The sequence below is a fragment of the Gracilinanus agilis genome, chromosome 1 (assembly GCF_016433145.1).
Source record: "Gracilinanus agilis isolate LMUSP501 chromosome 1, AgileGrace, whole genome shotgun sequence".
In the NCBI taxonomy this organism is placed as follows: domain Eukaryota; kingdom Metazoa; phylum Chordata; class Mammalia; order Didelphimorphia; family Didelphidae; genus Gracilinanus; species Gracilinanus agilis.
The window spans coordinates 441,195,540-441,222,610 of NC_058130.1; the positions used below are offsets into that span (position 1 = coordinate 441,195,540).

The 27,071-nt window shown below is 35.7% G+C and overlaps 1 protein-coding gene across 1 annotated transcript in view; it reads right to left on the reverse strand.

Annotated features, from left to right (window-relative positions):
* Nucleotides 1-27,071, reverse strand: part of CTNND2 (catenin delta 2) — a 974,829-nt gene that overhangs the window by 45,268 nt on the left and 902,490 nt on the right. The window contains exon 18 of the mRNA XM_044665508.1: nucleotides 20,933-21,017. Coding sequence (XP_044521443.1) covers nucleotides 20,933-21,017 — 85 coding nt within the window. The remainder of the gene's footprint in view (nucleotides 1-20,932; nucleotides 21,018-27,071) is intronic.

Consider the following 27,071-nt stretch of genomic DNA (forward strand, 5'->3'; position numbering starts at 1 on the left):
AAAAAATATTTTCCATGTTTCTATGACTCATTTTCTTTCCCTCTCCCTTTCCTCCACCCTCCCAGAACCAACAAGCAATTCTACTGGGTTGTACAAGTGTTATCATTTGATACTTATTTCTTTATTATTCATTTTTTCAATAGAGCAATCTTCTAAAGCCTAAATTGGGGTTTAAATATTGTAGCTCTATTTAATGTAAAATACAGGTACTACTTTCTTGGTGAAGACTTCCTAGTTCTATCTCCCTAGCTGAAAGTGATTTCTCCCTTCTTAAAATTTCCAAAGCTCTTCCTTACTACCTATCCTTTATACTTAGCACAATTTCCACTTACAATGATGTCTGTATGTTTTACTGGGGTGCTATATGCTCCTTGAGAGCAGGCATTATGCTATAATTTTTTTTTAATCTTCAGGATGTAGCATGGTAACTTGGATATAGTAAGTACTCAATTTTTGTTTGATTTTTGTTTTCTGTTGGATTGAAATGAAATTCAATTTTGAATGAATGAATAAAATTCAAACACTTTTTTTTCTTGGAGGAAACAAAAGGCAAAATTTTGCCAAATATTACAACATTGGGAGAACTTAATATATTTGTTCTCCCCCTTTAAAAAAAACAAACAACTTAAGCTTATTTATTTTCTTGTTACATCAAGACATTCAGGTAACTGTGTCCTTTCCCTCACCCCCATTAGAAATATATGAAACTATGTCTTGCTTATTTCTATTTATCAGTATGACCTTGGTGGTTTATTAATTTGCACTGGAATATAATCCTTTCTGAGGCAAAGTTTTAGTCTTAGCTGTCTTTTTAGACAGAAAAGCAATAAGTCAAAAGTACTAACATTCATGCATCCTTTCACTCTATTTACATTCACAGTTTTCCCTGCTGGATAAAAGTCATAGTTGTTTTTCCTTCCATTACATTTCCTTAAAATAAACAGAGGCTAAAATTTAAACAGACAAGCATCTCACAGCATCCAAGGTGCTTTGTAAACACTAATGAAATAGCTGGAGTGGATGTTTGAGAATGAGGATGAATATCTTTGACAGCGAGTGGAGAGCAATCTCAATCTGGCTCCCAAGTGACCGTCTGGGGTCAGAGGATGAATGCACCTGCATAGATTCTACTTTTATTAATTACTTTTCAATGGTAGAGGTATGCTTGGCGTTCTGTTAGAGACACATTCTTGCCTTCCAGGAATTATAGTCTAAACGAGATGGGCCAAAGTGAACTTCATTATCATCAAAATCCTCCCTTCCAGCATGTAATAAAATGTAACACTGTACACAGTAAGAAGAGAAAGCACGGAAGCGACTTAATAAACATCGAGGATGTTCCCAGGGGAGAAGGAGTGCATCCATCTGTGTGTTGTTGAAGGGGAAAGAGAAATAACATCTGAATAATGTAGGGAAAGCTGGCACGAAGGAAACCTCAGAAATCGTGCTGGACCTCTTGCTGGCTCTGGCCCTGCTGGCAAGTTAAATGGTGGAGCCCTTTTGAGTTCACGCCACAGTGACACCATCTTTGGTAGACTATGAAGTGGCTGTGAATTAAGCCCAGTTTCATCAGACAGATACAAAACTGGGCAGTTCCTCATTGCCAGCATGCTGTCTCAAAGCTAATAGGAGACAACAAAACATGGGAACATATCAGATTTTTCTGGATGTTGCTTCTGTCCCTTCCTTTGCTGGATTGTCTTAAAAATCCTTTTTCTGTGTCTGACTTGTATTCGATATATAGCTTGAACACTTGTGTATGCTTCCTAGCTTTTCTTACCAAAGCAAGCATAAAGTACACAATCAATGAGAAAAGTAGAAGGGATCAGGCTTTAAAATGAATATACGTTGTGTCTCCTAATGAAACAGTTTCAATTTTAGCTAACTAATAGGGGCTCCATGAGAATATGAATTAAATGAATAACCACATGATTAAAAATAGGTGTTTTTATCTTAGGTATTACTATGTGATAATCCTCATTCCCATAAGGAGATTATTTATCAAGTAGTTTGGTTGGGTTTGAGTTTCAGTTGACAAGGTTATTAGTTTGCTAGATTAGAGAAAGTAGAGAGTTCATCAGAATTTCAGCTAGGCATTTGATGCAATTTCTCATGAAATTCCTGGGAACACAAAGGAAAAATGTGGACTAAATGATATAATAGTTATGGGGTTTCAAAGTTGGCCGAAAAGTCATAACTCCTGAGTATTGTTTAGCTGACTAGTCCTTAGGAAAAAGAAGCACATGCTTTGTAAACCATAAAGCATTTTTTTCTCCCCAGGTTTCACATTCTAGTCTTTTTATCCTATCCTAATGACATCTTAGAATCGGAAATTAGACAGAACTTAGATTTCTTCTAATTCAGGGGTTCTTAACCTGGGGTCTATGAACTTGCTTTTCAAATATTTTGATAACTGTATTTCAATTAGTTTCCATGGTAATTAGTTTAATCAGTATAATTAGTATCCTTGGTAATCCTATGACTGTCTGCCAGTTGGATGCATACCACTAAGAAGTTTAAGAATGCCTATATACATGTACCACATGTATCATATTACCTGCCATCTTGGGGAGAGGGAGTTGGTGGGAGGAAGGGAGAGGATATGGAAAAAAAATCATATTGATATGTAAATAAAACAAAATAAAAGAACATCTTAACCCTATCATATCAGCTTACATATTAGAAAGCAGAGACTTTAAAATGAATACAAACTATATCTCCTGAAGAAGCATTTTCAATTAGCTAATTAACGGGGGCTTCATAAGAATATGAATTTACATGAATAACCATGTGATTAAAAATAAGGACTTGAACCTATGTCCTTGAATTCAAGATACAGTGCTTTTCCTACATTGAGTGTCCTGGAGATCAAGGGTCTTAAGCTTTTTGTATGTCACAGATTCCTTTGGCCACAAATGAACAGGATTACAAGGAAATAAATTAAATGGAAATACAATGATCAAAATGTTTTTGAAAAAAATAATGGATCCCAGGTTGAAAACCCCTCATTAAATTATTGTTGACTATTATAATTATTTATGTTTGAATTAGAACATGGTAAGTTCCTTCAGACTTCTTTATTTCTATTGACAGTGCCACCAATTCAAAGCAAACCACATTCATAAATTCAGTTATCCTTCTCACTTCCCCTTATATAATCAGTTGCTGAATTCCTGATGATTATATCTACACATAGAAATAGATATATGTGTATGTACAGATACATACACACACATTTTAATTCCCTTCTTTCTAGCCTCATAATTATCCCCTCAAAAACTCTTACCTAGAGAATTGTAATAGCCTAGCCCCCAATTGGCTTTCTTAACTTCTCAAATTCTCAAATTCTCAAATTTCCTTCTCAAATCCATCCCCCACACAGCTGTCAAAATAATCTTTCCAAGGTACATATCTGATCTGGTGATAAAAAACAAACAAACAATTATCCAATGATTCTCTGCCTTTAGAAGAAAACATACCTTGTTTAGGCTGGTATTCAAAGATATCCACAATCTGGTTTTTACCTACCTTCCCATTTAAGCACTTCATGGATTTGACACTCTTGACAGTTTGTTCAACTAGCTGTTCCCTGATCAACTGAGCTATAAATATTATGCATTCACTTTGTGCCAGATATTGTGCTAAACACTGGAGAAAAAGATATGAAGAGAGAGAGCCTCTGCCCTTAAGGAGCCTTGTTTCTAATGGGGAAAGGCATCATACAAAAAGAAGCAGGAAGGAAGATAGCCCATGTGGAAGGTGATGGGGAAGTCCAAACTCATATCAGGATGAGCAATGAAGAAATGTCTGGCTTGGGAATTCTCCTTAAAAGAAGGTTCTTGTTGGAGCTCTTTGTCCTCTCCTCCAATAAGAGTGATTTGAGGGAAGCGAGGTGTGAGAATGAAGGTTGATGAGATCTTACAGAATGGTGAAAATCCTAGGGGTATGAGATGGAGAACTCCAGAGCCATGGATCTGAGTAGGAAATAAAGTCAACATTCTACCAACTATCTCTGGCATTTGCCCAAGTCATTTCCCATATTTCAAATGTATTTCTTATATATTCCCACCTTTCAGAACCCCTCAAGGCATAGCTTAGGTGCCATCTCTTTCCTATAGACTTCGCTTGTTCCCCTAGTTCAGTGATGGGCAAACTATGGCCCATGGGCCAGATGTGGCCCCTGAAATGTTCTATCAGACTTTGTGACATTATTCCTAATCTGATGAATACAATGAGTAGGATACAATACAATGAAGCTTCGAAAGAGTTAACTTAGACACAAACCGACAGATGAGCATTTCCTTTCCTTTGGCCCCCTCTTTAAAAAGTTTGCCCATCACTGCCCTATCATAGTTTCACATAGTATCACAGACCTAGAACTGAAAGGGATCTCAGAGAGAAGCTAGTCTAAACCCCTCCTTTAATAGATGAAGAATCCAAGGCCCAGGGAGGGAAATCTACTTACCCCAGGCTCTACAGGTAGTAAGCATCAGAAGGAGAATTTGAACACAGATTTTCTTGACCCAAGAACCAGTTTTCTTTTCAGGCTCTCCCACCTCACATTCTTTCATCTTATACTTATTTGTATACCTGTTGTATCTCCCATTAACATACAAGGTAATTGAAGGCCAGGAAGTCAGTAAAACCTAGGTTCAAGTCCCACTTTTGATATGTACAGGTTATATGATCCTAGACAACTTACTTATCCTCCAAAGCTCCAGTTGACTCTCTAGCACCATAAAGGAGAGAGAAGGTGCTATTATGTACTGGTAGAGGGAACAATCTCACCTGGGAATTCTCTATGCCAATGAAATCACAGGTCTAGTCTTTTTTCCCTAATCAACTCTCTTTAGGGGGGGCAAAGGCTGTTTGATTTTTATGTTTTTATGTCCAAGACCTAAAACTGTGAAATTTGTTTCAATTTGCATTTGCCTGACTCTTCATGACTCCGTTTGTGGTTTTCTGTAGATGACTGTGTCATCTACATTTTTCAGTCTTTCCCATTGTCTAGCACAATGGTTTGCATAGTAGGTGCTGAATATATTGAGAAAGACTCTGTGAAGGCAAATGTCATTATCCCTACATTACCAATTAGGGAACTGAGGGATTAAGCAATTTGCCTCTACTCAAACAACAACAACAAATGTCTTTTGACTTCATGGCCAGTGATTTTTTCCTACTTTATCATGTCATAGTATTGCCTGAGGAACACACCACGCCTCATTTTTTTATTTAAAAGAAATTGGAAAGTGGCTGAATGTAGTGGAGTAGATGAATATAATGGAATATAATTTTACCATAAGAAATAATGAATATGAAGAATTCAGAGATTTTGGGGAATAGATATCAAATGAGGTTGAATTAAATAAGTAGAAGAATAAAAATATGTGCAATGACTTCAACAACGTGTCTGGAAAGAATAATTTAAAATTTTTTTTAATTTTAATTTTAATTTTTTAGGTAGCTTTTTTAATTTTAATTTTTAGGTAGCTTTTTTTTAATTTTAATTTTTTAGGTAGCTAGGTGGTGGTGCAGTGGATAGGATGTTGGTCTCAGAGTCAGGAAGAGCTAAGTTTAAATCTGACCTCAGACTCTTACTAGCAGTGACCTTGGTCAAGTCACTTAGTTTCTATTTGCCTTATTTTCTTGTTTGAAAAAAATCTTCAAAATTTGCCAAATTTTGCGAAATGGGGATAACAATATAATCTAAAAAATCCCATGGTTACTGTGAGGATCAAATGAAATGACATTTGGAAAGCACTTAATCCAGTACCTTGCTCATAGTAGGTGCTTTATAAATGTTTATTCCCTTCCCTCCTCTTCTTTTTCATCCACCCCAGATATTTCATTGTATTTCATTGTATTTAATTATATGTACTCATTCTTTTCCTCTAGTAAGTTTAAACCCTTAAGAGCAGGGAAAGTCTTTATTTTTGCCTTTGAATTCTCAGTGTGTAGTAATAGTGCTTGACATGTAGTATGATTGATGTAAATCCTCATTGTTTAGTAAAGATCTTGTAGCTTACAAGGAGCCCTTAAATTAGTTACAAGGAAAGAAGGAAACAAGAATTTATTAAGCTTCTTTTATGTGCTAGACACAGTGCTGAGTACTTTACAAATATCTTACTTGATTCTCACAACAATCCCAGGAGATAGATGCTATTATTAACTTATTTTTCTGTTTGAAGTACTTGAGGTAGATGGAGATTAACTGACTTGCCCAAGTTCATACAACCAGTAAATGTCGGAGATCAGATCTGATCTCATCTTCCTGACTCTAATTTGTTTCAATTTGCATTTGCCTGACTCTTCATGATTCTGTTTGTGGTTTTCTTGGCAAAGATACTGGAGTACTTTGCCATTTCCTTCTCCAGTTCATTTTATAGATGATAGTGTGATATTTTATATTTTCTTGATATTTTATAGATAGGAGCAAACAAGGTTAAATGTCTTGCTCAGGATCACAGTATCAGTAAGTGTCTGAGGCTGGATTTGAACTCAGGTCTTCCTGATTCCAGGTCAGCTGCTCCAATGGTTGTAAAGTGTTATATAAACATCAGTCACTATTTGTGCTCCTTCAGTGCTTTCCCTTTGGTGGACTTTGGTCTGCTGTTTCTGCTAGTTTTGGTAAAGAATAAATAGGAAGAATACTTAGTAGAGAAGAGAGGTATAAAAGAATCTTTGTGCTTTGTTGCCTCACAACTGGATTTCCTAGAACTTTCTGACAATCTCAGTAGAGTTTATAACTTATTGGCCATAGTCACTTCATGTTTTAGAAGCTGTCATGTGCATTGATTTCCACTTTTGCACGATTGATTTTTGCTTCTGCACCCCTCTTGGTGCCTTTGTATGTGGACAGGCATCATGATGTGCAGTGAGTATCTAAGAATCGTCTCTGAGAGGTCAGAGGGACTCCCAAAGGAAAGATTTTATTTGTCAATGAAATTATCAAAGATTAAATGGCCAGCTTGTTATGTAAGGTGATGTGAAGAGACCTGAGGTTAGCCCTAAATAGGTTTTTCATCTTGCATATAAATTTGGTGTTAAGTAGGTATAAGTACAAGTTATCATTGATATTATTTTAAAAAAGAACTTCAAAGTTTAAACCTTGAAGAAACTTAATTTCAGGTTGTCTTAAAAACTTGTTCAAATGATTTCATGCTCAGGAAAAGAAAAGTAAAAGACTTGTAGGTCTTCCCATAATTTACAGGTAAAGAATTGCCAGCACTGAATATGGATTAGTAAGTACGATGTAGGCAATTTCTTTGATAAAAATGACATCTCCAAATTCAGGAGTTTAATTTATTTTCATATGGGATTTACTGCTTTTCCCTCACTATCTCCAATGCTCTGAAAGCAAGGTCTATTAATTCTCAAAATGTCAACATGCCAGAAGAAGTATGAAAGCATTTCTCCCTCTCCTTTCTAAAGTGATTACTGCAAAGCTCAAGATCCAGACCTAGACTCTTGACTATGCTGTGTGTTTCCATTTAAAATGCTCCAAATTATCTTTCTAGTTTTCTTTCGAATCCAACACTCCTTTACTGGTGTTATTATCTTGTCAATTGGATGGGAAAGATGTAACCAATCACTGGAGAGATTTTAAATGTGAGCCCCTGATTTCAGTCTGTGGAAGACACAGGACTAACAGCTGATATATCAAGAATGGCCAAGCTCCTAAAATCTGCTGGAGTGAAAAACTACAAGATAACTGTACCCAATCACTCTGCAGAGTAAGGTTCAGGGGACTTGGGGAAATCAGTCAGGCATCACTTTACCTATCCATAATTAATTATTGATTTCCTGTTTTGTGAGTGCAGTGATGGCAAGATCTAATGTAATGAATAAAATCACTGTGAGGAAAGTAAGCACTGAATGAGACAAGGCATGAAGGGCATGACTCCTGACTTTCCTGAGTTCATTATTCATTTGCTGAATGTTCTGTGCAACCAAATAGTCCATCTTCCCAAACAATAAAATAAGAGGCATTTAAAGATTAGTTTTATTTTCTTTTTCTCTCATGAAAAATAGTAACAGAAAAGTCACTGTCTCTGTATAAGGAAATATGACCTCATTCTTTTTAAAAGATTGCAAATGTGTCTATGGAGCCAAGTGAAAAGAACTAATCTTTGGAGAGACGAGGAGTATGTTAGCTCATCTGATCCTCACAAAGGAAGGCAGTCTGGTGCAGTGGATAGAATTTTGGCTTTGTAATCAGGAAGACCTAGGTTTGAATCCTATATCTTGCAGTTGATAGCTATTCTCTGAGCCTCAGTTTACTCAGAAATAAAAAGGTACTGAATGTCATAGGGTTATCATGAGAATAAAATGAAACATATATGCCAAGCACACTGTTAACTCTAAATAGCTGTATAAACATTGACTCTTATTGTTATAAATTATTATTTATACACTGACTCTATTATAGTTACCTTTCCATTTTAAAGATGAAGAAACTGGAGTTCAGAGGAGCTGACTGACTTGTCTATAGTTCAACAGTTAGTACATGACAAAGGCAAGGTTCAAACTCAATTCTTCTCTCCCTCAAAGTCTTTGAATTTTGCCTTCTTTCAATATTTAACAATTCATGACTAAAACACAAATCATTATATTTCCCTTCAAATGCATCTATCATTCAAACTGCCTCATTTCTATTAAGGATACCTTTCTATACTGATTTCCCATTACTCTCTTTCATGAATTCTATATTCATATTAAACTAGTCTTATTGCGATTTCCCAAACTTGGCTTGTTATTTCCCACATGTATTTCTATTCACAGCCTATAAGCCCAGTGAGAAGGCTCTTTCCTTATTACTCCAGAATGTTAAAACCTTAGCTTCTTTTTTTTTTTTAAACACTTACCTTCCGTCTTGGAGTCAATGCTGTATATTGGCTCCAAGGCAGAAGAATGGTAAGGGTAGGCAATGGGGGCCAAGTGCCCAGGGTCACACAGCTGGGAAGTGTCTGAGGTCAGATTTGAACCTAGGACCTCCTGTCTCTAGGCCTGGTTCTTAATCCACTGAGCAACCCAGCTGCCCCCTAAACCTTAGCTTCTTAAAAGGCTTGACTCAGGTGCCAATCTTCCCAGTTGCTTAGTGCTGTTTTGCTCCAATTATTGTATATTTAATGAAAGGGTCAATTGAAACTGAAGACTAAACTTCTTTTGGGAGGACTGAGGACATCTCTTTGTTTTTCTTTTTTAAATATATCTAGGTCTTCTTGAAGATTAAAGATTAAGCCTGTAATTTAGGAACAAATTGGTTGGCTTGGGCTCTTGTAGGTTGGATCCACTCCTTATTGTTAGGCTTACAAAAGGAAGATGACAGATTTGTGGATTTTTTTTTTCATAGAGAAATCTGAGTATATAGAATAGAAACTAGGGACCTAAAAGTAGAGGAGAGGAAAGAGCATCCATATAGGATCTCTACTAGGAAGTGCTAATTGCATTCCCCAAATGACAAATAGTCAAAGGATATGAACAAGCAGTTTTCAGATGAAGAAATCAAAGCTATCAATAATCATATGAAAAAAAGTCCCATATCATTCTTGAATAGATAAATGCAAATGAAAACAACTCTGAAATACCACCTCACACCCATCTGATTAGCCAATATGCCAATAAAGTAAAGTGATAAATGTTGGAGAGGATGTGGCAAAATTGGGACAGTGATGATTGCTGGTGGAGTTGTGAAATGATCCAACCATTCTGGAGGACAATTTGAAACTATGCTTAAAGGGCTATAAAACTGTATACATCCTCTAATCCTGTAATATCACTACTAGGTTTGTATCCCAAAGAGATTATAAAAGGGGTGAGGATACTTATATGAAAATATTTATAGCAGTCATTTTTGTGGTTGCAAAGAATTGGAAATTAAAAGGATGTCTATCAATTGGGGAATGGCTGAACAAATTGTGATATAAGATGGTGAAGGAATACTATTGTGCTATAAGATGAACCAGATGATTTCAGAAAAAGTTGTAAAGATCTACATGAACTGATGCAGAGTGAAAGAAGTGGGAATCAAGAGAATACTGTATACAGTAACAGAAATATTGTGAAAGACAGCTACTGTCAGCAATACAATGATTCAGGACAATTCTGAAGGACTTATGACAAAGAATGCTATTTGGCTCCAGAGAAAGAACTGTTGAAGTCAGAATGCAGATCAAAACATACTACTTTTTTAGTTTAATTGAGTTTTTATTTTGGGGTTTTGGTTTTATATGACTATTCTCTTAAAAAAATGAACACTATGGAAATACATGTATAACCAAGATCCAATTGATTGCTATCTTTGGAAAGGGAGAGGGGAAGGAGAGAGGGAGACAAATTGGATCATACAGCTTCAGAAAACTTACATGGGAAATTGTTAATCCATGTAAATGGCGTGGGAAGCCAATAAGAGAATAGATAAAAATCCGAGACTCCTCTTTTGACCCCTTTTGTGATCCTTGTGATTTTTTGATGAAAACTAGTGTGGCCTTATTGAAAAACTTTAAGTTCCTAGCAAACCTGAATTTAAAAGGGTTAACACTGTTCCCCTTTGGTCAGGAATGCAGCTACAGTCAAGGCCAAAACCTTAGCAATTCAACCCTGAGAAAAATACTCCCTAACTTGGCTTTCTGATAAGATCCCAGTCAAAATTCAGCCTTGGCCTTGGTCTGTTCTGAATTCAATGAGACTTTTTGTCTTTTGATATGACATAATTTGTAACTTCTGCGCATCTGCAAAGTTTCGGGGGGGGGGGGTGGTGGGTTCTTTTATGTGAAATGAGTCTTGAAACATATATAATAAACTCCATGATCCTAGAGCCAGAGCTGGAAGCATGAGCTAAAAGACAACTCCAGTGTCTTTGTTATTTCCTTATCAACTAAACTGTCCTTATCAGATTATCAGAGATGATAAAGAGATCTCAACAAATAGGAAATAAAATATCTATTAAAATCTAAGAGGTGCTAATTGAAGTCTTGTTGTAGGGTCACACTGCTGTTTCAAGTACTCTCACCCACTTGACATGAGAAGTGACATGGGGTTCCAGGAAAGGATAAAGTCACATGATCCAGCCTCATGAATAGCAAGAGTTCCTGAACCCTAAGTTCCTGAAATTCCAGTCTCCTTTAGGAATATCAAGATTTCCTGATACCCTAGCCTTCCAAAGGAATGTCAAGATTTCCTAGACTGAATCAGATCAAAGGATACTAGAGATAGAAGGGACCTTAGAAACCATCCAATCTAATTTTCTGATTTTACAAATGAGGAAACTAAGGCCCATAAAATTTGTGATTTTCTTACAGTTTTATAGATAGTACATGATAGAGCTGAGATATGAATTCAGATCCTATAATTCTAAGTTATATAACACTATGTGATCTTATATCAAGTATATAACTCCATAGCTGGAGGATAAGCAAGTGATTGTACCATGATAAAACTTGAAGAAAAAAAAAACTGAACTTAGTTCTCCATTACTATACTGGGTTATTTGGATGATATAGGTCCAATGTGGGAGGATAGGAAAACTGTTTCTTTAATAAGCCCCCATTCATTTGATTTCCTTTCTCTGTCACTTTCTATGGAGTATTCTAACTCTTACAGTATAGGATTGCAAGACAGGGAACCTATATAAGTCCCTGGAGTAGAGGAACTCATTAGAATGACACTGTTGCCTTCTGTGCAATCCCAAGTTTCTCTCCATTCAGAAGGGATACAAAAACTTTTAGGTCAGTACTGTAAAGTTGGTGGTATGTGTAAATCCCTGGAATGAATGGGGGACTCACTAGAAAGGTCGCTTAGTTATTGATTATTTTGTGACTGTGAGTCCTTAGTGATTAAAAAAAAACTTTTGGGGGTAAATGTGAAATAAAGATCAGTATCTATTGTACATTTTACCTTGTAATGGAAGATATACTACCTTTTCCCTTCCATGTGAGATGACTAGGATGGGGCGGTCCCTGGGGATATTGGGAAAAGGGTAACCAAGAGTTCCAGAACTGAGTAGGATATTTACAATGGGCAAATCTGGTAACAGAGGCTATAGAGAAGAGGCACAAGTTTGAATGGATCCTAAGAGAAATGTGGATGACATTGGGAATTTGGTTGTGGGCAAACTCTGACCAGATAGGAATTGATCACACACCAGGAATTTATGGTATGCAGGCTCTAATTCTAAAACAAAAGATATCCTTGCCCCTGTGACTTAGTCAAAATGAGAGTCTTACTCTCTTGGTTACTCTTTTCCCTATCTCCTAAGGGATCTCTTTGAGATCCTAGCTGCCTACCATAGAAGGGAAAGGGTAGCATATCCTTGATTATTAGTCTCTTCTGGTTCTCCTTCTATTTGTCTGAACACTCCTTCTCAGTCTCCTTTGTAGGATATTTCTCATATTTCTCACACCTACTAACTGTAGGGGTTCCATAAGGTTCTCTTTTCTTTTCCCTTCATACTATTTGACTTGACCTCATCTTCTCCTGTGGTTTTAATGATCACTTTATGATAATGATTTTGAGATCTTTTTGTTCTGCTCTAACCTATCTCCCTACTTCCAGTCTCATATCTCAAACTCAGTATGTCCAAAACTGAACTCATTTCATTACCTTTCTCTAAAATCATTTAATTAGTATTCATATTAATTAGCACAGAAACATTTTAAATACAAAGTACTGATATACTTGTAAAAAGGGATCACTATATTTTTGTAGTTCAAGTATAAACTGGTCACCAAATCCTAGTCAAGTTCTTTTTTTCACTTTTTTCACAATTCATGTTCTAGGCAGTTACCTTTTAATTTTTTCTTTTTTTTTTCTTAGGAAGTTGTGGTTTTATTATTTTTTATTTCCATATTATTCATTTTTGTAAGTGAATAATCTTATAAAACCAAAATCCCAAAACATATACCCAAATAAACAAGTGATAAATCATTTGTTTTCATCTGCATTTATACTCTAATAGTTCTTTCTCTGGATGTGGACAGCATTCTTTTTCATAAGTTCCTCAGAATTGTCTTAGATCATTGTATTGCTCAGTTAGTAGCAAAGTCTATTATATTTGATCATTCCACAATATTTCAGTTACTGGAAAAGGAAATTGCAAGCTACTTCAGTGTTTTTGTGAAGAAAACCCCAAATGGGATCACAAAGAATCAGACACAACTATAACTGAACAACAAAAATAAGAATTTGACCTGTGATTTCATTGGTGGAAGGAAGTACCACATGAGGAAATGCTTTCTTCCAGGGTATAGTCTTAAGAGAGTTGCCTAAAGCAAGTAACTTATCAGGTTATCGTACTAGGAAAAATCAGAAATGGGTCTTGAACCAAATTCCTGGCTCCAAACTTAGCTCTTTATATACTAAACTGAGATATCTTTCATATCATCTACAAATGAATCTCATCAATTTGTTGATGCAGAAAGGATTGACACCTTTTTAGGGAGCACCTTTTTTAACAGTTGAAGATGGGATGATATGACAGGAGTCCTAGCTCTGGCTTGCCCCTTACCTAGGTCTGTGACCTCATAGGAGCAAGCTATTAAAACTTTGGTGCTTCTTAGTTTTCTTATCTGTTAAAGAATGAGTGACCTCTGCAGTCCTGACATACACTAGGCACTTAATAAATGCTAGGTAATTGAAAAATTAACTGATAATTTCAGGGTAGCAAGCTCAGAAATTTATAACCCTCAGATTTGAAAGTAATCTCTCATAGCGATCATTGAAGTTCAGAAGGTCTGAAACAGGGAGAGGATAAAAGTATTATTTTATGAAGCAAAGGGATTAATTGACTCATATTGTAATACCTTTATCTTCTCCCTATTTCTGATCTTTTATATTTTCTGATCTCACCTAACCCTTAACATAAATTTACTTGAGTAAACTTATGTTAAGGGTTAGTTGTAATTTTCTCTTTCATTGAATTGAATGTGAAGGGTTAGTTGTAATTTTTTATTTCATTGAATAATTTAGTGGAGATTGATTTCTAAAAAAATGTGTAATATTTTGCCCAGAAATTATGGCTATGCCAATCTAATTGATCAAATTAAAATGGCATAGTGCTAATTTTCACTTTAATTCAATATTCATTTATTAGGTACTGCTTCTGAGCAAGGCACTGTGCCTTGACTCTAGGGACATAAAGATGCAAAAAAAATTAAATGGTCTCCTCAAAGAACTTTGACACCTTGAGGCATTTCCTCAGAACTCAGAGTAGAGAGAGATAACAATGGCATTTATATCTATGTATCTATATCACTTGAAGATGTTCAAAGAGCTTTACATATACTGTTTCAGATGATCCTCACAACAGCCCTATGCAGGAGAAGCTATTATATTCCCATTTTACAGATAAAGAAACTTTAGAATTGAGAGAGCTTGAGTGATTTGTTCAAGGTCACACAGAAGGTAAGTGGGATTGGAAATCCGGTTTTCCTAACTCCAAGTCCATGTAAGCTGCCAACAAATAGCTTTTCCTTCTATTAAAACAGAAAAACAGAGGCACATGACCTAGATTCTAAGAAATTGTAGACTTTAGAGCTCAAAGAGAACTTGGGATCATATAGTCTGATTCCTTCATTTTCTAGAAGAGAACTTGAGTCTCAAGCCAGATGACTTGGCTGAGGCTGTACAGGTAGTAAATGGTATAGCTCAAATATGAACTCAGATCTGACATCAATTTTGTCACTCTCTACTTTGCCATATTATTACTAAAAGTTTATTAAACTAGTCTATTCTACTTTGAATGATCAAATTATAGACAAGTTCTACTAAGAATTCCTGCTTTATTTTTCTGTTAAGATTGTATTTCCTCTTGGATTTTAACAGTAATCAAGGTAAAAGAATGGCAGGGATGGGGATGGGGACGTTAATATTCTAGACTATCCCTCTCATGATCTCCATTTGTACTCAGAAATACACACAAGACTTCAGCTTTGGAACAATCTCTACATGCATTATTTACAAACACACTGTGCACAGTTCCTTAGACACTGAATATGCTCAATAAATATTTTAATCCTATGGAAATAATAAATAGAAACTGTAACCATCAATCAATATATGGGGCACGGAGACAGGAAGTGTTGTTACATTGGCATCTCACTAGAATACTTCATTTTTAGGTGAATTCATTGTAATCTGAAGCTTTCTTAGGCTCATAAAGCAGGCTTAATTATAGAACTACTAAAAAGGCTTAATTCTGAAAAATGCTCTTTACTAAGGGATTCTATAACAACAGTCTTTATAGTGAGACTCCAATATACAGCATATTTATGGGAAATAGTTATCTATCATATCCTAAATTTTGATTAAAGTACACTTAAATATAATTGCCAAAGAAAGACATATTTTCTGACCTCAACTAAGCTTTAATATAAGTTTACTAAGTTTAATGTCATTTATTATTGCCAATTTTCTATTTCATTGAATAACTGAAGGGCGTTGGATTTCTTTCTTTTATTTTTAAATCCTTGCCTTCTTTCCAGGTATCAGTTCTAAGACAGAAGAGTGGCAAGGGCTAGGCAATTGGAGTTAAATGACTTGCCCAGGGTCACACAGCTAAAAAGTATCTGAGGACAAACCTGAGATTGAACCCAGGTCCTCCCTACTCCAGGACTGATGCTCTATCCACTGTGTTACTTAGCTGCCCTAATGAAATCTAAAAACAAAACAAAGCAAAACCTTAGATTCCTCCCAAAATGAATTCTAGTAGTGGATATGCTCATTTCAAAGGAAGAATATAGTCTTCAGGCTACATTTGTGGTAACGAGATGAAAAAGTAACTTTTTTGAGATTTCATTCTTTTTTAACTTATCTGTTATATTTATTATATGTGTCTCACCACTGAAAAAATAGGCTTTGAAAAATTTAAGAAAGTATTACTGAGGCTATAATTCACATATGGCACTTTAACATACATATCTTTTTGTATATCATCTTTTTTCTGGGTATATTAACTTTGGAATTCATGGAAAAACATGTACAGAACTTCTTGAGTGACACCAGATAGCAAATAAGGCATAAATTGTTTATCTCTCTCTGTTGTCCTCTCATTGCATTTGTGGTGATCCAATTTTACCCTGACTTGTTTGCTACTGACATTTTCATCTTGTTTTTACCTCTCTTCTGAATTATCTCATATGTCTGGTTTTTAAAAATAAGACCTAGGTATTTATTTATCCTCTGAAAACAAACTAATCTGGTTTACCTTTGAGCAATTCACAAGTAGAAACTACATTAAGCAACAGTCAGCTCACACCCACCAGGGAATACTTCCTACTCTACTCTAGTAAAGATGATATTGTTCTTGTTTGGTATATCATCATTACTAGAAATATAAAACCATACAGGGCTAGACATTGGGAAGCAAAGCTCAGCAAGCTAAAAGAATGATGACATGCGGGAAGAGATGAAAGAAATCACATATTTAAGGAAAGATATGAAACTCTGTAAAGTGATAACTTATAAAGTTCCCCTTCCCAATCCAGATGTTATATTGGCTAGTCTTGGAGTCAGAAAGCTCAGAGTTGAAATATGGCCTCAAACACTTATTGGTTATGTGACCCTGTAGGCAAGGCACATAACCTCTGTCTGTCTCAGTTTCCTCTTCTGTAAAGGGGGATAATAATAGGGTTATTTGAGCATCAAATAAAATATTTATTTTTAAAAACTCTTTGTTCAGTGTCTAGCACATAATAGGCACTTAGTAAGTGCCTGCTCCATTCTTTTACCTTTCTCATCATCTATCCAATTAATGATCAAAGGAAAAGAAAAAAAAACCTATATGTTCCATAATATTTGTAGCAGCTCTTTTTGTTGTGGTAAAGACTTGGAGCATGAAAGAATGTCCATCAATTGGGGAGTGGATGAACAAGTTGTATTAGATGCTTATAATGGAATACTATTGTGTGATAAGAAATGACAAATAAGATGATAAAAAAAATCCTGGAAAGACTTATATGATATGATGGAAAGAGAAGTGGGCAGAACCAGGAGAACGCTGTACACAGTAGCAGCAACAATATACCATGATCAACTGTGAACAACTCAAATATAATAAATAAGGCAAGTATCCGGGACAACTCCAAGAGACTCATGAGGTAAAAGGCTATCCACCACCCCAGAAGGAACTGATGGTGTTTGAATGCAGATTGAAGCTTGACATTCTTCCCCTTATTTCCTCTATGAGTTTTTCTCTGCTGTAAGCAATGTATGTCTTGTTTTATAATATGATAAATAGGGAAATATGTATTACATGATAATATATGTACAACCTATATCTTATTACCTGCTTTCTTGGGGAGGGGAAGGAGGAAGAGAATGCAGTTTGTAAAATGTAAGAAAATGAATATAAAAATTTTATCAACATACAATCTGGAAAACAATAAATATCAATAATTACAGGGCTAAAGAGGTCTCATAGGTGCTAAGGGAACTTGAGGCTTATTTTTATATTCTTGGTCTGCCATCATCATCATCATCTTCAAAAAGTACTTTTGAAGACTTCAGTTAAATGTTACTAAATTTATATATAGTACTATATTAAGTACTATACAAGGAAAATTAATGGAGATTTCATTCGTTATCTAGAAGTTGAGAGAAGATATGTAATTTTAAGAGTTTAAGTTGAATATAAGCTCATTATCTGAGAGAAAACAGACTCAGAGACCCCTGAATTTGAAGGAGAGATGAGAAAGATCTCAGATGCCATCTGGTCCTTCCCATTTTCCACTAGCTACCCTGATTTTGAACTTCTCTTTTATGGTTTTCTGAAAGGAAATTCATCACTGGGAAATCTCATTATCCTGCAAGATGGAATCAGCCTTGCCTTGTTATTCACGTTTCATTTGTACTCTTGCCCCTTTAATTAGACCCTCTAACTAGAGAGCAGAGTCATGGACTTCTGTGCCTCCATTTAAAGAGGGGGCCCAGCCTAGGCTTCTCATTGTCCCCAGCTAAGTTGTTTTGGGACTTATCCATCATGTCCCCTTTGTTGGATACCTCATCTGCTCTCCCCCTAGTTCTTCAGCCATCTTTGATGTGCTCTCTTCCCCCATTAGATTGTAAGTTCTTTAGATAGGATTATCTTTCTTTTTTATTTGTAAGTGTAGCCCTAACACTTAGCACAGTGTATGGTACATAGTAGGTCCCTATTAAGTGCTTGTTGACAATTAACTTGTCTAACCCACTCAATCTACAGTTGAAGGAAAGGAGGTCCTAGAGATTAAGTGAACTGCCCAAGTTAATAAGAAGCAGGAGGAATTGGATTTGAACACATATCCTTGGAATTGAAAGTCAGCTCACTTCTGATTGTACTGAACCATACTGATTCTTTATGCATAAAAGCTAAGACCAAAATCTCCTTGAAGGCAGGATCCATTTTTCCTTCTTCCACAGCAATGGAGCCAAACTGTAATATAGAGATCCCTAAGCCTTACATAAGGATCTCTATGGGGCACATGTTGACTTAGTTTTGAAATAAATTGTAATCTGGGTTTTAATATATTTTAAAAAATTGTTAAATATTTCCTAATTACATTGTAATCTGGTTGAGTTGCTCTCATCAGGGTTGCGGGCTGCATAAGGCTGATGTGCTGTGAGTTGGGTATCTCTGTTCTATCGCATCTAACAGAGCAAATGCTCAGGAGATGTTTGGTGAGTGTTAAAGGAATGAAAGCATAGACATCATTCCTGCCTTAAGGAATGTGGAAGAGAAGACCTTCCTTGTCTTTAGGCATAACTGCCTCCAAAGGACTTTAATAAATGAGGGACTCAGGCTAACTTTCAAATATCCAGGGAAGCGAATTTTACAAGCTCAGTAATCTATTCCAGTATCTAATGTTCTAGAATCCACTCCTAAACATTTAATTTAAATCCCTCTTGTTTCAATTTAAACTGATTTCTTCTTGTAGGGGTAAAAAGATAATATTAAGAAAGAGAAATATATAGGTTAAACTCTGAGAACTATTAGAATGTCTTAAGGGAAGTAATAGGAGACCTTGGGGAAATTTAAAAGCAGATTGGATAACTTGCTAAAGCAACTTATTAAATTTTCTTATTTTCATTGGCCTAGAATAGGAGAGATTTTCCTTTCGGTAAAACAGGTATCATTTCCTATGCCTTTAGACATTAGCTCCTGCTTTGCATCAAGATCTAGGCAGTTTTAATGATTTTTTTTCCCTATTCTTCAAACTGGGGACAAAAGAGAATGCAAAGGTTGTGGGAAATGTGTAGGGAGGTAGTGGCAGATTCTGATGGAGATCCCCATGATATTTCCTCCATTTATCCTCTCTGTATCAAGAGGGAAAATGTGCCCTGCTATCAGATTTAGAGCTTGACTTTATTCAGGATTGCTAAGTATTTGTCTAATTGTCACTAGCATTATTTGATAACTTCTTCAAAACTTTTAAAAGTGGACACTGTTAATACATTAAAAAATGAACTTATTAGAAAATTAAGGCTTCTTCGAACTGGTATTTTAAGGAAGTAGTTTTCAACATTAATGCTTCAAAATGACAAAACTTTCATCTTGAAGTGCTACAAGATTTTTCTAGCCATTTTGGATGAAAACCTTTTAAAATGTATTCCACATTTCTGCCTTTTTTAAACAGAACAAACAGCCCAATTTAACCTTTTTTTGTGATGTCTAGGGTCATCATTATGAACACCAATTATTCTCTAATACAGTGATGCCCTGAAAGATTATTAAGGTGTATTAGCTTAAATTTATGCAAAAGAGTCAGCACATCCTCTTAAATTCTCATCTTTTTTTGAAAATCATTTTGGTTTCCTCCCATCTTTCCTAAATAATAGCAACTCACATTTACACAGTTTCTTTTAAAACTCATACCTTCGGGGGCAGCTGGGTAGCTCAGTGGATTGAGAGCCAGGCCTAGAGACAGGAAGTCCTAGGTTCAAATCCGGCCTCAGACACTTCCCAACTGTGTGACCCTGGGCAAGTCACTTGACCCCCATTGCCTACCCTTACCAATCTTCCACCTATAAGTCAATACACAGAAGTTAAGGGTTTAAAATTAAAAAAAAAAACCATACCTTCCATAAGAGAATTGATACTAAACATTGGTTCCAAGGCAGAAAGAGTGGTAAGGGCTAGGCAACTGAGGTTAAGTGACTTGTCCAGGATCACATAGCAACAAAGTATCCAAGGTTAGACTTGAACTCAGGAATTCTCAACTCTAGGCTTTGCTCTCAATTCCCTGAGCCACCTAGCTGCCCTCCATCATAGTGTTTCAGTTTACAAAGTGTTTCTCCCTTAGCAACCTTGTAAAGTTAGTGGTATAAGTATTGTCCCAGTTTTACAGATGAAGAAACTGAGGCTTGGGGAGATTATATAATTTGCTTTTGGTTACAAGGTAAGCAAGGACTGAATTTGGGTTTCAAGTCCAGATAAATCAATCAATAAGCATTCATTAAGTGCTTGCTCTGTGTCAGCCAAAAATTGAAACAATTGAAGTTTTACTGATTACTACATGAGCATTAAAAAATAACAACATCCTCCAGTTGTCAGTGTGCCTACTTGCAGCCACTCTCTGCCAACTCCCAATATAATTTGCTACTTCTAATCTAGAAGTATGTGTCCTGAGAAATCAGATTGATAACCAAACTTTTTAGAAAAGTGTGTCAAAAAAGGCCAATTCTATCCTTGAACTTCAGTATTTGCCACTTAATAAATCATTGCAGATTTATTGACTGATAGAGGGGCTGAAATCCAGCTCTTATGAATAAAACTCATGAACTTCAGGGCATGAGCTTTGTGACACCTATTTTGCCTCCTTTTTTTCCAGATGCTTGGCTATATTTTGAATGATTAAAGTGACTACATGCCTTCTGGTCAATGGGTCCCACCGCATACCTAAATATCCTACTATTGGTCTTGGTATTGATACGTATCTTACTAACCAAGAGAATCAAACCTTACCTTTTTGTAGAGACTCCTCAGATCTCTGTACTGCCACATGCTGTTTAGGACCTGAGATGCTGCTTTTACCACTTTAGGAGAATGTCTGAAGCAGAAAAGAGAAAGCAAAGAAAGATCGTGAGTCTTGTGCCCAGGGCACAACTCAAGCTGATTTGTTGTAAAATTTAAAAAAAAAGAGAGAGACAAAACATCTTTGTAATTTTACTGTTTCTATTTCACCTCTCTTTAAAGTTTATAAAATACTTTTTAGGTAGGTAGTCTCACAATAACTCAATTACTTATTATAAATATTGTCATCATCTTGATTGTAAAGATGAAGAAACTGAAGTGAGATGGAAAGTGACTTTGACCAGGGACCAAGTATTCTTATGTAGTACAGTCCAAAACTCAAACTCAGTTCTTCCTTGTGTTTCTCACTATACCAGTCTGCCTTAAGAATAACTGAACAGGGGGACAGCTGGGTAGCTCAGTGGATTGAGAGCCAGGCCTAGAGATGGGAGGTCCTAGGTTCAAATCTGACCTCAGACACTTCCCAGCTGTGGGACCCTGGGCAAGTCACTTGACCCCCATTGCCTGCCCTTACCACTCTTCTGCCTTGGAGCCCATACACAGTATTGACTCCAAGACGGAAGGTAAGGATTTAAAATAAAGAAAAAAGAATAACTGAACAGGCTGTAGCATTTTTCACTGAAGACCTTCAAGTGTCACCATTAGAAAGGACTGACAAAGGAGATCTTGTAAGTGGGAAGGAACATTTTTTTCCCATTTTGGGGGGGAGGCGTTGGAAATATAAAGACAAACGCAAACGCATTCTGTTACAGTAGAAACTTAGTCCTCAGTGGAACAGAAGTCAACCTTGTAAGATAAGTAGTATAAGCATCCTCTCAATTTTATAGATGAAGAAATTGAGGCTCCAGGGGATCATGTGATTTGTCTATGGTTTACAGAGTTAAGAAGTATTGAATTTGGGATTCAAATCCAGATCAATTAATCAATCAATAAACATTCATTAAATGTCTACTATGTGCCAAGTGCCATTCATTAAAAGCCTACTATGCAAGTCTACTAAAGAGACAAAACTAGGGCATTTGGAGGTGATCCTGAACACACATGAAAGAAGAAAAGCATGTTCATTTTTGTCTCCTCAGAGTTGGAATAAAGTAGGCTATCCCTAAGGATTTGTAATGTTCTTCTTTGCAGTGTCTTACCAGAGACATGAGTACATAGAAAGAAGTCCTATGTTTCATGTTTGATGAATCAGGCTTGGGTTCAATGCAAACTTTGGAAAAAAGTCTTAAAATGGTGTGAGGTTCTAGGTTGTACCTATTAATAATAATTTTACTTTTTAAGGAAATAATTTAAGGTTGTGGTATCTTAGAAATATGTTGGGGTTATATGATGAGCACATTTAAAAGAAGTTCTGGCCTCAGACACTTCCCAGCTGTGTGACCCTGGGCAAGTCACTTGACCCCCATTGCCTACCCTTACCAATCTTCCACCTATAAGTCAATACACAGAAGTTAAGGGTTTAAAATTAAAAAAAAAAAGAAGTTCTGTGTATACATATATACACATATAGATATAGTTAGGAAACCCTAATAATGTGGGTCATCAACAAAACATACTAACTGATAGATCATCCTTAGTTGATGCCAACAAAGTGAATACCAGCAGATTCTGGAGAACCTTAGCCATAGGCTTTGATATAATCTGTGCATCTGTCATTCAAGGACCAACCTAGGAAAGGCTCATCATTAAGGTGACTTCAAGATTTTGTTAACAATTACTATTTTTTAGTTTCATCAGTCCTGGAAGGTTCTCTCCACAGTTTAAGATGGAAAATTATCTGCACTGGTAGAAGTAATTACACTGATGAAATCATGGATCCTTGAAGTAGCAGAGCATAGGATTACAGATTTAGAGATGATCAAGACCTTTGAAGTAAGTCATCTAGACAAAAGTGCACCAAACAATCAATCAACCAATAAATACTTTAAACACCATCTCCCTCCAGCCTTGGATTTCTATAGTTCAGGAAGGTGAGATCAAGGAATTAAGAGGATTGTTCAAAGTCACAGAAACAGCAAATGACAGAGCCAAGAGTTGAACCCAGATCCTTAGATCTTAGAACCAAAATCCAGCATTCATTCCAGTTCCAAAGTATATATATGTATGTACAAACATATATATTTATATATGTATATATGTGAATGATGTGAGTGCAGAGTCATGTATATGTCTATGTACATATTTGTATATATAAATGCATATATATATATATATATATTCTTTGCTTCTGATTCACTATTCTACTCCATGATGCTAAATTGACTTCTCACTCTAGAAGTTCCCCACCACCGAGTGCTTTCTAAGCCTTGAATATCCCTTCACCCCTTTCTATACTGGAAAGTTTCTTCTAGGGTCTCCATTTGAGGGACGGACCTAGACTAACCATCTTTCATTCTCTTCCTAGCACTGCTTCCATCTTTCTGGACATTGCCACTCTGCTTCCATTTCTTCTTCCCCTTTCCCCTGCTCTTTAGCATCTTTTTGTGTATTGCCTTCCTCTAGTAGGATATAAACTCTTTAAGGGCAGGACCTATATTTCTTTCTTTCTTTCTTTCTTTCTTTCTTTCTTTCTTTCTTTCTTTTTCTTGCTTGCTTGCTTGCTTGCTTGCTTGTATTTTTATCACTAGTGCCTAGCAATGGGCCAGACACTTAGTAAGCATGTGATAAATGCTTGTTGCCTGCCTGGCTGTTTACCATATGCCAACACATATATTTTAGTTTTCATGAGTCCTCAAGATATTTCCATGAAAGAACAGATATCCTATTATGTCCTATTACAGTGATTTAATTTATACATTGCCTTTCATTGAAAATAGTGAATGGTATAGAAAGTTATTATATTAGGTATCTTGCTTTATATATAATATTGAATTATTACGATTTAAGAATGCATCTTGCATCTTTTCACTGATATAAAAAATTCCATTTAACCTTTCTTTATTGACAATAAACATTTTATCTTTTGTATAATCAATAATAAACTTATACATTTATACTGTTATTTGCTTATCTTATCTAGCTGTTTGTCCCTAAAATAGACAAAGCACTGATGCTACATCTGTAGAAATATTTAAGCAGCAAGAACTAGAATAGAAAAAGATTTAGTATGAAAAAAGTCTCAATTTCAATGTAATTTCTTTTCTGGACAATGACAAAATAGAAGAGACTATGAATACATAATGACCAATAAACTGAAGCCTGTTCATTTAAATGCCAAGAAATCACAGCATTGTCACAACTTTTGAAGGTTAAAATGTCTTTGCTTTCTTGTTAGGTTTTCTTTTTGATACACTAGACTGATGCTATAGCAACTTCTCTTTGAACTATTTCAACTACTTCATATGGATTCTTTCTAATATGACAAGTCATTATAATAGAAGTTATAGCACATGATTCTTTTCTGACAATAATCATGAGACTGTGAATAGTATTTCTGCCTAATGGCAAGATGCAGTGATACAGTCAACGTTTATTTCCTATGGGACAGTTAAAATTGCAAATACAAATGTATTTATGAAACAGATGGACAAGACAGAATGTCAATGATGAGTTTTTAAAATGATGTGAAATGAATATCATAAATAAAGGCATAAAATCCTCAAAATAGTGTTACAAGATGGCTGCTAATGGCCACAGTCACCATGATGGTTGGATGATCTGGATGAATACAGCCTAACTAATTTGACTGAAAAAAAAAGGCTCCCCTGCTTTGTGGTTGTTATATGCACCTTTGCTAGAAGCAGGACCTATTTAGTATTAGTTTCTACTGCTCTTCTTCAAAAGTTATGTTGGTTTACTGTGATCTAATCAATAGCCATCATTAGATTCAGCTGGCAATAGTGTGGATGGAGCCTTTATTTTTCAGTGTCAATGTTTTTTTTTTCTTTTTCATATTTATAAATTAAACAACAGGCAGACATCTAGTGGATTTGCAAAATGAACAAGAATGGTTTTACTCCAGTATATGTGAAATGGAAAACTGTGCCACACTTTTATAAACGATTGTCCTGAGATTTTTAAAAGAAGAATCAAATTAGAACTAATTCCTTTTCAGGTAATAATTTTCCAAGAACAAATTTTGCGAGTAGGTTTATAAGCATTTCATAAATTTACAAGGCTGAATTCAATTTTCAAAATATATCTGCTTCTAAAATTCCATTTTCAATAAAGAGTTATCATCATACAAAAATATATCCCAAAAGGATATGTGAAAACAGTGGCATCTATAGTCACAATGCAATTGGGCATGAAGTATGAAGTTCTGATAAAAAAAATGCAGGTTAACTTTTCTGGTTTAGGTTTTTCAGACCAGTGAAGAGAATTAGCCATCTGATTAGTATTGAAGGACTATGAGAGATGACCAGTAAGTATATATTGGGGCTATAAATGTTTGTTTCATCCAAGAAAAAAAAGCAGTATGAACTGAAGAACTGATGAGAGATGGGCTAATTAGTGGGAATATTAGCTCTTCTCTAAAGTCTTTCTTGATCCTCCCTTTCCTTGGTTTGGCCCATTTGAACTTCACAGAGCATTACTTAGAGCTTCCTGATCTACGTAGCATGTATTTAATTCAATTTAAAAAGTACTTATTAATCACTTACTGTGTGTCAAGTACTGTGCCAGAGGAGGCAAAGACAAAAGTAGACCCTATGTTCAAGAAGATTATAGATTCATCCCTATCTGGGGGCGGACAGGCATATATACATATATGAACAGATATAAAATATATGCAAAATACATACAATGTCATTTCCAGGGAATAGAGGGGATAGAACTGGGAGAATCTGGTTTGGCATTTTGTAGCAGGCAGTTCACATAGAGTTAGGGGTGCCAAGAGGCAGCAATGACAAGGGAGAGCTTTTAGGCATGTGGTATAGCCTATGCAAAGGGATGGAGATGAGAAATGGCATGATATTTATGAAGAGCAAATAGGCCACTTTGGCTGGATCTTGAAGTAAGTGGGGGGAAAATTCTGGATTCAGTCTGAAAAGAAATAACGAAGCCAGATTGTGAAGGTCATTCAATGTTAAAAAATCACTCATATTAAATATTTTTGTGTGTTATATGCTTCCTTTAGATTATAAGGCTCATGAGGACAAAGATCATGTCATTTAAATTTTGTATCTCTCTAACACAGTGCTCTATACTCATGTTGAGTTGAGGCACTGAACTGAATAGGAATGTGAAGCACTTGGGGTTTAGTTCTCCACTTGCTCTATATACATCTTAAACACAGAATGCTTGAGCAGTGCTACAGAGCTACTAATATTGTTCAGTAGTTTCAGTCATGTCCTACTTTTCATGACCTCATTTTGGGGTATTCTTGGAAAATGCTGGAGTGGTTTGCCATTTCCTCCTCCAGCTCATTTCACAGATGAGGAAACTGAGGCAAACAGGGATGAGTGACTTGCCTAGGGTCACACAGTTAATATGCATCTGAGTCTGAATTTGAATTCAGTTCTCTATCCATTGTGCCATCTAACTGACCACTTTTCCATTATTAGTTATTTAATAAATTTTCATTTTTTCCTTCCTTATCATGTATGACTATGCCAAGTTGTAAAAAGATAAACAATTTTCTTTTCATCATTTAAAACTTATGAGTGTTATTAACAATAAATACTTGCAATTTGTAATCTGACATTTTATAGTATTAAAGCAAGGGGCTTCTAAGTGGCACAGTGGATAAAGCAGAGGTCTTGGATTTGGGAAGACTCATCTTCCTGAATTCAAATCTGGCCTCAGACACTTATTAGCTGTGTGACTCCGAACAAGTCATTTAATCATGTTTGCCTCAGTTTGCTCATCTGTAAATAGACCTAGTTGAGGAAATGGCAAACCACTCCAGTATTTGCCAAGAAAACTCCAAAATTAGGACATAACTGAAAAAACAACAAACTATGTTATTGATAAACAAAGCATCAATAAGGCAACTTGACCCAGCCAAAATTTCTGACTATCAGGAGAATGGGATTTTCACATTATAATTTAAAATCTGAGCCAGAGAAGAGTTTCTTAGATTGCGAATAAGAAAAGACAATCTTTCAATAATAAATTGAGAACTAGAAGT